This window comes from Pelophylax lessonae (assembly GCF_965119305.1).
Source record: "Pelophylax lessonae genome assembly, chromosome: 7".
Lineage (NCBI taxonomy): Eukaryota > Metazoa > Chordata > Amphibia > Anura > Ranidae > Pelophylax > Pelophylax lessonae.
Genome location: NC_138774.1, coordinates 155,776,047 through 155,789,499, shown reverse-complemented (window position 1 = coordinate 155,789,499; position 13,453 = coordinate 155,776,047). Strand labels below are relative to the sequence as shown.

Below are 13,453 nucleotides of genomic sequence, written 5' to 3'. Positions count from 1 at the left end.
ATCACTGTACCTTACACTTTCTGTATATTTGCAGACTAGCCACTAGGGGGAGCCTCCTATTTATTATTACACTATTTGTACAGGGAGAAGGAAACTTTTTATTCTCAAGTGTCCATGCACTGTTGATGCTCAACCTGCTATCTTAAATTCCCTTCCTTCCTCTTCCTCTTGATGGTGACATAGCACTCTTGAGTATGGGTGTTCATGCATATGCAGACTCGTTTTTCACTTTTCACTCATCTTAGCTTGGGGACTAAAGAGGTGGCTCAGCTCAAATAATCCTGCTGCCTAGAAGCAACTTTGTGATCTGTAGGATCTAATCTCTGCTAGGTCTGCTCACTGTTTAATTATTTCTTACTCACTTTTTAGCAGTGGATCCTTCGAGGACATCCAATAGATTTGAGATATTCCATGGGCAGCAAGAAACTCATATGCGCTATGAAAGATGCCTCAAGTAACTGTACCAATGAGTCAGTTCTCTAAGCCCCTTAGATAGCCTTATTTCCAGGACAAAGAATTGGGCAGTAAACACAGTACTTGTGCATCTGCCTGCAGTGATATTTTTTTAGAACAAAAAGTACAGTATGTCTGGACAGCCACACTCCAATGTAAATATTTACTGAAAGGAGGATAAAAATACCAAAGCATACAGAGGTATGGATCAAAGATAGCGGACGCGTTTCACACTAACAGTGCTTAATCATAGCTATGATTAAGCACTGTTAGTAGTGTGAAACAAGTCAGCTGTAGCATGAGTAGTGAAATCTTGAGGGAAAACTTCCACAGGAGCCCCCAGTTCACACACAGGACCCCCCCAAGGGTAGGGCATGCTCCAAGTGGAAGACAGTAGTCCGAGGGTCTCCAAGGGATTCTCGACAGATAGCAGCATTAGTAAAACTACAGGTGGTCTAGATGGGTACACCGCAGTGTTCTCAGGAACCAAAGCTTAGAGACATCAGAGCTAAAGATTAGTCAATTAAAATTCAGCAGCGGAAAGCAAGCAGCATGCCAAGGACCTCATTGGGTGGATACAGCAAGATGCATTTTTGTCCAAAAAAAAACAAACGAAACATAAAACTGCAGAAATCCTTCTTGAAGAAGCCCAACGAGGGGCTGAAATAGTATGCACGGAAGAGTAGAGTTTAAAATACTGTGAGCTCTAAAGCAGAATGTAATTGCTAGGACAGAGCCCAGGACATGCAGTCTGCAAGGTCACTGTTCCAAACACAATGTCAAACTGCCTGGGAAACATAGGGAGCAGTAAGCAGCGCAAAGCCAAACCATCACTAGAAGAAGATGGACTGAAGATGCTGAACCCCTGAAAAAACTCCCCTGCACAGAATACTAGAGGTGTAAGTGTGCAGGGAGCTTTGAAACCACCAGACAACTCTAAACCTCCGGTAGCAGATCACCACCCCCCCCCCCCACATGTAAATACCCTCACCCTAGGAGAGAGTAAATGAAGAGCCAACATGAGTTCTCAACAGAAACCAGCAAGCACCAGGCATTTCCAACCCCACAAGTCATTCCCCGTCTGTGAATGGGAACACAGCCCCTTATTGCCTCGTAAACTAACAGGGCAGGACAGGGTGAGGCAGAACAACAAAAAAGGTCAGATTTCCAAGTAATAAGATGCCTACCTGCAGTGGGTCCCATGGCAGCATCCCGGATATGGGCTGGCAGGGGTCCCATGTTAAAGCGCCATATGCTACAGTAAGGCTGGTACAATCACTAAGGGAAGGAGAAGGCCTATGCAGCAACTGAAAACACATGGCCATGAGCAGCCAGAAGAGGGGAGGCATCCCCTGTGGTGTGTACTGAAACCTGCAGTGTCTCTATAGTATTAAACTACACTGTGCCATGTCCAAGAAGTCATGCCCCAATTTACTAGGACACTTAGAATTTGCACCAAGCACACTCCACATGGAATGCAGGGGAGTGAAGGGAGTAAAAGTACCCCAAAACTCACTCTTAGCTAACCTGGGTGTACAAGGGTAGAGGGGTTACTTTATTCTGAGGATGAAAAAGGGGGTACCTTTCCCATGACAGGAAAACTATGCGCCAGGGCACTGTCTGCCTAGGGGGCACTGTGACAAACCAGCTTAAGGGTCGATCAACCATATGCAGCCCCCTCCCCATGAAGAACACTCACAGGCTGTCCTTTTGTCCAATTAGAGCTGTTGCAGGCTGCTCTGCACATAGCTAGAGGATTGCATGCACTCGTAGGCTGAGTTGGGGGGACTACTAAATAAACGTTACCCAGCCGTCCGGCTCATCTGTTGCTTTAAGGAGACTAGGGGAGAAAAAAAAAAAAAAAAAGAAGAATTCCCTGCAAAGAAAAGGATAAAAATATCCTTATTCCTAGGCAAAAATGGAGTTGTCTCTAGCAGGCTGGGGTTTTGGCCACTATTAAGGACTGCCCCTAGGCTGTGCTTTGTTCTTTTGTGCTTAGTGTCCTACTCCTGAAGGTGGCACTATAACTCAATGGTCAGAGATCAAGATCTCCACTGTGACCTTCAATAAACAGAAGAGAAATGTGTATTTTCTCTACACCAGTACAAATAGAGGGTGAATCTTCCCATCGGTGCATCGATAACGGAAAACTTTTCCCCCATCGCTACGGTTTCCATCAATGGGAGATTAGGAGGTTTACATGAAAGACTTACCATTTAACAAAGGAATCTACCCCAGAAGGACGAAGCTGAGGTAAATCTTTAGTATCCTTTACCCAGATGTGGACTTCTCCTGAAGATGGATGTTTTGGACCTAAGGATTAAAGAAAAGTTGTCTTATGAAATGAGAAATGGCCGTCAATGTTCACAAATGCCACCCAAGCAAAGAGACAGCAGGCAGTTTGAAAAAAAAGTAGTCTTGATTTGACTATTTATGAATCTCTATATCACTACCTTTAAAACTGTGATATGTAAACCAGAGTATACAATTGTACCTAATATTCTTATGGAAATGCAAAATCGTATACTATGCCCAATGATTGGACAGCACCCACAAAAATTCGAGAGGGTCTGGATGCCTTGGAATGATATACTCCAGCCAGCAGTAATAAAAGTTACAACTTTCTCTTCAATGTCAGCTTTGATCATAGAGCTGTGTACTTTTAGAACTACAAAGGCAGTTGATTGTGACTGAATGATCTAACTTCCTCAGGTGGTGACCTACCTTAGCTGGTGGAAACATATGAATCTTCTGTACCTGTAAATTGTAGGGAGGAGAAAATAGGAACACTGGAAAGAACAGGGTTCAGTGACTAGGTCAGCTTAGAAAGCTATTCCATCAACTCTTCCCTAAGCAGGGGTTCCTCAAAGTTATTAGATAGTTAAAATGACTGACAGGCAGGCATTTCACAGATAATTAGGATTAAACTAATGCAAATAGAAGTTGTCTGTAAAGTTAGATTGAGTTAACAACTCTTCCAGGTAGATGTGTGACTGGTTGTAACAGAATAATAATCACCACTGTGGAAACCCAAAAGGAGTTTTAAACAGGTAGTCTGTTAGCTAGAGGAGACAGAATATGGGTAGGTAAGTCATATCAAACAAACGAACCTCCTTAAAAGGGAGGTCAGCCATGACACCATTTAGATTTCTCTCAGTAAAGGATTCCTTAAAAGTCACATGAAAGTACAGCAGCCCATCTCATTGCTCTTTAAATATCTTAATGCCAGTATCAAGGCAAAGGATGAGGTACACTCACTTTTCCGGTGGCCCATGTCTCCTGCCTTTGCTCCTGAAGCCTCTATCAGAACCTTTGACTTTCAACACTGATGAGAGTTTTGAAATGTGCCCCCCCCCCTCCACTGTGATTTAATTCTCTGACTTCTACTTCTTTGCTAGGTCCTGTAGTGACACATGGGGGGTCAGAAGATAAAGGCGCAGTGAGTGTCAGGGGACACAGGCATCTGTCACTACTAGGAGTGTTAAATGCTCAACAGTCTAAAGAAGGCTGCATGGCATGGACAGGGTGACATGGACAGGGTGAGGGCAGAAGACATGGCCACAGGAGAAATAAATAGGATACCTTTTCTTTTGCATGGTGATGCATTGAAGATTTTCTGTTTATCTTTTAGGAGTCAACAATGTCAATTTAATCTCTAAAAAAAAATATAAATGGTGAAATTACTCTAGAATGGTGAAAGGTAGAGAGAATTCTGGACTCTTTCTTAAAGTACAACTGAAGCTGAAACTTTTTTTTTTTTTTTTTTTTTTAGTTTTGGATAGAAGGGAGATGGATTAGAATACCTGTCAATATTTTTTGCTCTGGGGAGGGTTAAATCTTCCAATGGGGACACTAGTTCTAGTGACTTGGGGGTCCCCATGAGAGTCCCTTAATTTTCATTGAAAATAAACCTTACAAAAGGTTAGAAACCTCCCATCCCCTATACAAAATGAAAATAAATAAGTTTTGCCTATAGTTCTACTTTAATCTTTTAGGTGGGGGATGTTTAACATAGCAAGAACATCTGGGCCCTTTACCTTTATGGTTTCAGATATTGGCCTTCCCCAAGGCTGGGGAAAGTAGAGTTGCTTGCTTTTTGATTCTTTCATTCTTTCTTTCTTTCTCTGCCGCTTCCCCTTTTGTCTTTTCTGTTCCTTCCCTTTCTCTCTGTGGCCCCTTACTAAGGTGAGGGCGCGTCTTTGTCGCCTGTGGATTGCAGTTCTAGCCATAGGCATACTTTATACTCATAAAACCTCTGAGTTCCTAAAGAAACCAAATCGTCAAACGTGTTGAACTTAACGACTCTCACAACACAACCTACGTATGAGATGGTTGTGTCCTATTTAATTATTCACTTTTCTTTAACACGTGGGAGCTGATACACAGAGGCAATGATATATATCGTATCTTGATGTACACACATACCATGTTAACTGACTGGTTTATTGTTTGTTTGTTATATATTTTAAACTTTCTGTACTGAATAAAACTTGTGAAGATTTCTATAACAAAGTTGTACTATTCTTAAGAATTATGCAAGTTTGAAATCCCAAGGTTTAGTTCTTTTTATGGTTATTACTTCATTATTTATGGTTATTACTTCATTTGTGTTTTATTAATTTATTGGTTTAAAAGCCCCAAGCACAGTTCTTGTTTTCCCTCTTGGTTATTGTACTTTATGGGATGTGGGGCTAATTGAGATTTATTCAAATATGAAGAATATACTAACTAGACAAATTATGAAACTGGACTGAATTGGACATGCTTTTTTCTTTCAAACCGCTCATCTACAAAGATAAACCGCCAGTGGATATGTGATTTTACACAAATGGGTCACAGTTCACTTATGAACTTTTCAAAAGCAGTTGAACGTGTAGACTGGTGCTGTAAATAGATGTAATCACATCCCACTTCCATAGGCACACTTTAAAACCAAGAAATCCATCTTACACTGTCTACTATAGATTAGCATATTTAACAGCACGTCTGCAATTTTTAGAAAGATGGCAGATTTCCCAGACCAAACCCACATCTCCCCAGCAAATGAGGTGTGGAGGTGTGAGGCACATGTACATCTTGTTATATTCTTCTCACACATGACATATCTCACCAAGACTTCCAGGAGGAATGTATCGAATTGACAAGTTCATCACTCCGAGATGGTCCACCCCATTCATTGCAGAGAGACTCTGATGGGTAAAAAAGGGACATACAAATAGTTCATCATATAACCCAGCATAGTTGCTAAAAATGATGGTTTTACAAAGTGGTTAACAATGTCAACATGTCTTTATAAATAGATTCAGTAGTGTTATCATAGCTTGTTACTAATTAACTATATTATGTTAATTATATTATTCTTGTATGTACTTGCGGTTTCAACAGCTTTACTCTAGAGGGCATCCTAGATCAACTGATGTATTTCCACTAGCTTCATTTCTGTGTTTTTACAGCAAATGCTTACAGAAGCACATTTGACAAATATAGCATATATACTGCATAAATACACACACGTTTATATATATATATACACATACACACACACACAGTATACATACACATTTTATATATACATATATATATATATATATATATATATATATACATATACACACATATACACACACACGCATACATACAGACATGTATATATATATATCTCATATATATATATATATATACACACACACACACACACACAGTATACATACACATTTTATATATATATATATACACACACACACACATATACACACACGTGTGTATATATATATATATATATACATACATACACACACACACACACACATACCTCTCTCTCATATATATATATATATATATATATATCTTTTCATGTGACAACACTGAAGAAATGACACTTTGCTACAATGTAAGGTAGTGAGTGTACAGCTTGTATAACAGTGTGAATTTGCTGTCCCCTCAAAATAATTCAGCACACAGCCATTAATGTCTAAACCGCTGACAACAAAAGTGAGTACACCCCTAAATGAAAATGTCCAAATTGGGCCCAAAGTGTCAATATTTTGTGCGGCCACCATTATTTTCCAGCACTGCTTTAACCCTTATAGCCTAGGGCCCTAGGCCATCTTTATGTAGAGCAACAATTCATTTTTTTTCAGATCCTCAGAGAGTTCTTTGCCATGAGGTACCATGTTGAACTTCCAGTAACCAGTATGAGAGAGTGAGAGAGATCACACCAAAAGTAACACACCTGCTCCCCATTCACACCAGAGACCTTGTATCACTAACGAGTCGCATGACACCGGGAAGTGAAAATGGCGAATTGGGCCCAATTTGGACATTTCACTTAGGGGTGTACTCACTTTTGTTGCCAGCGGTTTAGACATTAATGGCTGTGTGTTGAGTTATTTTGAGGGGACAGCAAATTTACACTGTTATACAAGCTGTACACTCACTACTTTACATTGTAGCAAAGTGTCATTCCTTCAGTGTTGTGTACTCACTTTTGTGAGATACGGTGTGTGTGTGTGTATGTATGTATATATATATATATATATATATATATATATATATATATATATATAATTTTTTTTTTAAACATGAAGTAGATAGCTGGGCAAAAATCCTTGGCAGCTTCCTCAAGAATGTAACAGAGAACTGGGTTCACATCGCTCCAAGCAGCCTGCGAGGTCCCATGTACTGCTTGTGAAGATCTGGGTGCCTGCCTGGTCCGCAACCAGAGGTAAATCATAGAGCGAGAGAAAGGTGGCGGCACATCGAGGAAAATATGTTTAAAAATGCTTTATTGCAAATCCATAAAGAATAAAAGACAAGATACACACAGTCCAAAGGTGCTCAGAAAACGCATTTCACACTCTTGTGCTTACTCATTAGTGAGTAGCTTCAAGATAGCGCTTTCGGTAGACCTGGATCAGAGCTGCACAACGTTCAAAACGTGCAAATGTTTAAGACAGGTGTAAAGGAAGAATCCTTTCAAAAATATTTTTTTGATTGTTTATTTTGTATCAATTTGCAAAATGCAAAGCAAGTGAACAGAAGAAAAATCTTAAAATCAGATGAATATTTGGTATGACCACCCTTTGGCTTCAAGCCATCATAAATTTCTTCTAGGTTCACTTGCATGCAGTTTTTGAAGGAACTCTGCAGGTGGATGTAGGCTGCCTCAAACTTGTCTGCTTCTTTATACTTGATGGTGGTGAGATCAGGGATCTGTGGGGAGCCAAACCACCACTTTCAGAACTCTCTTTTTTTTTTTTGCTGTAGTTCTTAAGGACATTGGCTTTATATTTGGAGTCATTCTCCAGCTGCAGAATCAATTTGGGGCCAATCACATGCCTCCCTGATAGTATCTTCCTGTATTTCTCACCATTGAAGACACCATTGATCTGGCAACACGGTTTTGTTAAATAATAAAAATAAACTATTAACACCTCCATTTCTGAATTGCTTTCTTAATCACTTCCCGCCTGTCACATAGCAAAATGACGGCCGCAAAGTGGTTGCTTTATCCTGACTGGGCATCATATGAGGTCCAGCAGGTTAGGCCGCTCACTCTGACACACTGCATCTCCGATCCCGGTAAAGAGCCTAGGACATAGGCTCTTTACCATGTGACCAGCTGTGTCCAATCACAGCTGGTCACATAGTAAATAGGAAGTGCCGTTGATCGGCTTTCCTATTTAGGCGCAAGTAGAGGAGAGCCGATCGGTGGCTTTCCTGACGGGGGGGGCGTCTGTGCTGGTAATCAGAGCATTGATTACCAGAGCAGACCCTTAGGGGATGCCACTAGAGCCACCAGGGATGCGAATCAGTGCAGAGGAAGAAGAGGAGGAGAAAAATTGCTCGTGGGGGACTCCAGAAGAGGCAGCTCCAGGCCTCTTTGTGCAATACTATTGCACAGAGCAGGCAAGTATAACATATTTGTAATTTTAATCAATAAACATTTTTACTTCACTATTAAGCTATGTAGGTGCCATGTGAAAACAGCCATAACAGTTCTACCTGTGAATAGTCTGCATGCGTCAGTCATTCCAGTAAAATAATTCTTCTCATATGATGACAATTGGCCTTTTACAGACTATATTTCATATCTCACCAGCCTGTTGGCAGTAGCATGCTATCCACTTTATATGCAGTCCACCAATGAGGTGTCAGCAGAGGGAGAAAATATGATAGAAAACAGCAGAGAATCTCAAAACTGCTCCTAACTGTCCCCATTTTGGTTTGAAGTGTCTAGGGGTAGCAAGGTCAGTCAGAATTAACAGAAGAAGCCAACACAATCTGTAAGTAATGTAATGTGCTTTAGCCCTCTTTTCTTTTATACTTGTACAATAGTCACAAGTGTAGGAATTCCTTACAGCAAATAGAGTGAACGTCACCAACTGAACTTGCTTACATTTTTATTATATATGATTTGAGGTTCCATGAAATGTGTGTTATTGCAACAAAAAATGTTTTTCTTTTAACTGTGGAGTATACTCCATCTACGTACCCTTGGTTTTAAGATGTACCAGTTTGGCTTTGTGTTACTCCAATCCCAGCTGGTGAGGTCAATCTCCAGTTCTCCGAGGAAGCTGTTCCTGCCAAGTGGGTCATTGTGCCACACAGACAGATTCAATTTCTGGATCAGTAAAACCATTTTTTCAATTTTGTACTGGAAAATAAATGCAAGCATTAATGAGTCTGTTAACAGGAATTAAAGAATATACAGTGGGTACGGAAAGTATTCAGACCCCCTTAAATTTTTCACTCTTTGTTATATTGCAGCCATTTGCTAAAATCATTTAGGTTCATTCTTCTTCCTCATGAATGTACACATAGCACCCCATACTGACAGAAAAACACAGAATTGTTGACATTGTTGCAGATTTATTGAAAAAGAAAAACTGAAATATCACATGGTCCTAAGTATTCAGACCCTTTGCTCAGTATTTAGTAGAAGCCCCCTTTTGATCTAATACAGCCAGGAGTCTTTTTGGGAAAGATGCAACAAGTCTTTCACACCTGAATTTGGGGATCCTCTGCCATTCCTCCTTGCAGATCCTCTCCAGTTCTGTCAGGTTGGATGGTAAACGTTGGTGGACAGCCATTTTTAGGTCTCTCCAGAGATGCTCAATTGGGTTTAAGTCAGGGCTCTGGCTGGGCCATTCAAGAACAGTCACGGAGTTGTTGTGAAGCCACTCCTTCGTTATTTTAGCTGTGTGCTTAGGGTCATTGTCTTGTTGAAGGTAAACCTTCGGCCCAGTCTGAGGTCCAGAGCACTCTGGAGAAGGTTTTTGTCCAGGATATCCCTGTACTTGGCCGCATTCATCTTTCCCTCGATTGCAACCAGTCGACCTGTCCCTGCAGCTGAAAAACACCCCCACAGCATGATGCTGCCACCACCATGCTTCACTGTTGGGACTGTATTGGACAGGTGATGAGCAGTGCCTGGTTTTCTCCACACATACCGCTTAGAATTAAGGCCAAAAAGTTCTATTTTGGTCTCATCAGACCAGAGAATCTTATTTCTCACCATCTTGGAGTCCTTCAGGTGTTTTTTAGCAAACTCCATGCGGGCTTTCATGTGTCTTACACTGAGGAGAGGCTTCCGTCGGGCCACTCTGCCATAAAGCCCCGACTGGTGGAGGGCTGCAGTGATGGTTGACTTTCTACAACTTTCTCCCATCTCCTGACTGCATCTCTGGAGCTCAGCCACAGTGATCTTTGGGTTCTTCTTTACCTCTCTCACCAAGGCTCTTCTCCCCCGATAGCTCAGTTTGGCCGGACGGCCAGCTCTAGGAAGGGTTCTGGTCGTCCCAAACGTCTTCCATTTGAGGATTATGGAGGCCACTGTGCTCTTAGGAACCTTAAGTGCAGCAGAAATCTTTTTGTAACCTTGGCCAGATCTGTGCCTTGCCACAATTCTGTCTCTGAGCTCTTCAGGCAGTTCCTTTGACCTCATGATTCTCATTTGCTCTGACATGCATTGTGATCTGGAAGGTCTTATATAGACAGGTGTGTGGCTTTCCTAATCAAGTCCAATCAGTATAATCAAACACAGCTGGACTCAAATGAAGGTGTAGAACCATCTCAAGGATGATCAGAAGAAATGGAAAGCACCTGAGTTAAATATATGAGTGTCACAGCAAAGGGTCTGAATACTTAGGACCATGTGATATTTCAGTTTTTCTTTTTTAATAAATCTACAACAATGTCAACAATTGTGTTTTTTCGTCAATATGGGGAGCTGTGTGTACATTCATGAGGAAGAAGAATGAACTTAAATGATTTTAGCAAATGGCTGCAATATAACAGAGTGAAAAATTTAAGGGGGTCTGAATACTTTCCGTACCCACTGTATATGTGTGTGATAAAAAGAAGACCTAATAGCCAAGTACATATTTTTGGAGTTCATAATGACAGTGACTATAACTCCTATTTACGAATAAAGGGAATGAAAATGCTACAACACACACTGATAGAGTTTGTACCTGTATGCAACAGGTCTCATGTTCCAGCTCCTTCTCCCTCTCCCCTTCCCTGTAATAGCCATCAGGGGATCCTCCTCTCACAGCCACTGTCGCATTTAAAATCAGTGCGGCTCTGCGGTGCTCCACCAATGCAGCCATGTCATTCATTCACAGGGATGTGTGAATGAGTAAACCACATTTTCTATTCTCCACTGCGGCAGATGGATGTGTAGTTCTCAATGGACTCCTCCTCCAACTTTCTAACAGAAAGCCTATACAGAGCTACTGGCAGAAAGCTAAAGGGATACCATGCAGGAGCCTGACATTGCACCCGCCATCCAATGCTTTTCAGGCTCCTGTAGGAATAAATAATAAATGCACATTTTTTTACCTGCAAAAATATGTGCATTTGTTATTTTTCCTAAAGATGAACTTCGCCTTTAAACATGTTTTATAGGTACAGCTGGATAGTGTTTTCCATGGTCCCCCTTTTACATGTTCATTACAGGGGAACTCCAGGCAATCAAACACAATTAAACAAATGTATGATTTCAAAAAGTAATAATCTATGTGTGCTTTTTTGGAATGGATAAACTGTTTGGAATAAAAAGCTCTATTCTCATCTCTACAGTATGTAGCAGCTAACTAGCTTTTAAACACACTGCAGTTCATTTAAAGGATAGGTTCATCTTTTGTAACACGTCACACCTATATTCAGGGTGCAACATGTTACAGATGCACCGAACCCCGCTCCCCCTGAACCCAAGGTCTGACAGCTAGCGGGGTATCTTCTCCCTCCTGCTAGCTGTCACAGTCTGTAAAAGACACGACCATGGGGGGCTCCACCCGCCAGCCACGTCATCCATTCACAGTGTTCTGTGATTTAGAAAACGACAAGGTCCGACGGCCTTTGTGGCTGTCGGCTTGTAGTTCTCAATAAACTAGCACAGCTCTGTTGAGCACTGTGAAAGTTCACTGATGCTTCCTGCTAGTATGTAACTGCTTGGCCGTATGATGTATGCCCAAACAGCTTACACACAAAGTCTGCAAGAGCCCTGCATAGCACCCACGATCTGCTGATTGTGGGGGCAATGCTCTGCAGGCTTCTAACAAAAAACAATTTTACCTGCATCTGTGCATTTATTACTTTTTTTTTGTAAAGGTGAACGTATCCTTTAATCATCAGTTCCATCCTTACCCAACTAGATAACCAGCAGAAAAGTAGCAGAAAACAATATTTACTGGTTACTGCTCTGTGAGAGACTGGAGCAAATCAGCAGCATAACAGTGCCGGTTCACACATATGCTATGCGATGTCAGACATTGCATCTGATTCAGAGTGCACTGCTCAGCAAATCACATGCGATGTCTGTGCATTGCAAATTCGTCCATACAGATTGTATGGCTAAATTTGCACCGCATTCGGACCAAAGTTGCACAGCACCCTTTTTTTGGTCCACACCAGAATCGTAACACATGGGTGTTCACACCGTTGTGATCTGATTTATGTCCGAATTGGCGGTTCACACTGCAATATGTGAACTGATCTGGGGGTGTCATTAACTTTGTATTGACACTCCCAGCGATTCGCATATGGCAGTGTGAAATGCCCGTGAGTAGAGTGCGATGTGGGAACCCGCAGTGTATTCGCAGGGTTTCTGCATCGCATATGTGTGAACCGACACAAAAGGTCCAAGATGGCAGGCAGCTGTCTAAAGGAACATGCCTTGTGATGGGTTTGCTTAAATGTTAGAATGCATGGAGGACATTTAAAAAAAGGAAGCTGTTTACACAGTGGTAGCATAAAAGCCTGAATCCCACAAGGAACAACAATAAAGAAGTTGACTAAAGTGAACAGTAACATAGAAACATAGAAACATAGAATGTGTCGGCAGATAAGAACCATTTGGCCCATCTAGTCTGCCCAATATATCTGAATCCTATGAATAGTCCCTGGCCCTATCTTGTATGAAGGATAGCCTTATGCCTATCCCATGCATGCTTAAACTCCTTCACTGTATTTGCAGCTACCACTTCTGCAGGAAGGTTATTCCATGCATCCACTACTCTCTCAGTAAAGTAATACTTCCTCATATTACTTTTAAACCTTTGCCCCTCTAATTTAAAACTGTGTCCTCTTGTGGTAGTTTTTCTTCTTTTAAATATGCTCTCCTCCTTTACCGAGTTGATTCCCTTTATGTATTTAAATGTTTCTATCATATCCCCTCTGTCTCTTCTTTCTTCCAAGCTATACATGTTAAGGTCCTTTATCCTTTCCTGGTAAGTTTTTTCCTGCAATCCATGTACTAGTTTAGTAGCTCTTCTCTGAACTCTCTCTAGAGTATCTATATCCTTCTGGAGATATGGCCTCCAGTACTGCGCACAATACTCCAAGTGAGGTCTCACCAGTGTTCTGTACAGCGGCATAAGCACTTCTCTCTTTCTACTGCTTATACCTCTCCCTATACATCCAAGCATTCTGCTGGCATTTCGTGCTGCTCTATTACATTGTCTTCCCACCTTTAAGTCTTCTGAAATAATTACTC

At 41.3% G+C, this 13,453-nt stretch overlaps 1 protein-coding gene across 1 annotated transcript in view; it reads right to left on the bottom strand.

Moving 5' to 3' along the window:
* The window catches only part of LOC309560922 (synaptotagmin-like protein 2), a 218,634-nt gene that overhangs the window by 21,157 nt on the left and 184,024 nt on the right, over positions 1–13,453 (bottom strand). Inside the window, exons 13-15 of the mRNA XM_082264612.1 lie at positions 8,948–9,109; positions 5,564–5,642; positions 2,667–2,766 (exon numbers count right to left, since the gene is read on the bottom strand). Of these exons, the coding sequence (XP_082120738.1) occupies positions 2,667–2,766; positions 5,564–5,642; positions 8,948–9,109 (341 nt within the window). The remainder of the gene's footprint in view (positions 1–2,666; positions 2,767–5,563; positions 5,643–8,947; positions 9,110–13,453) is intronic.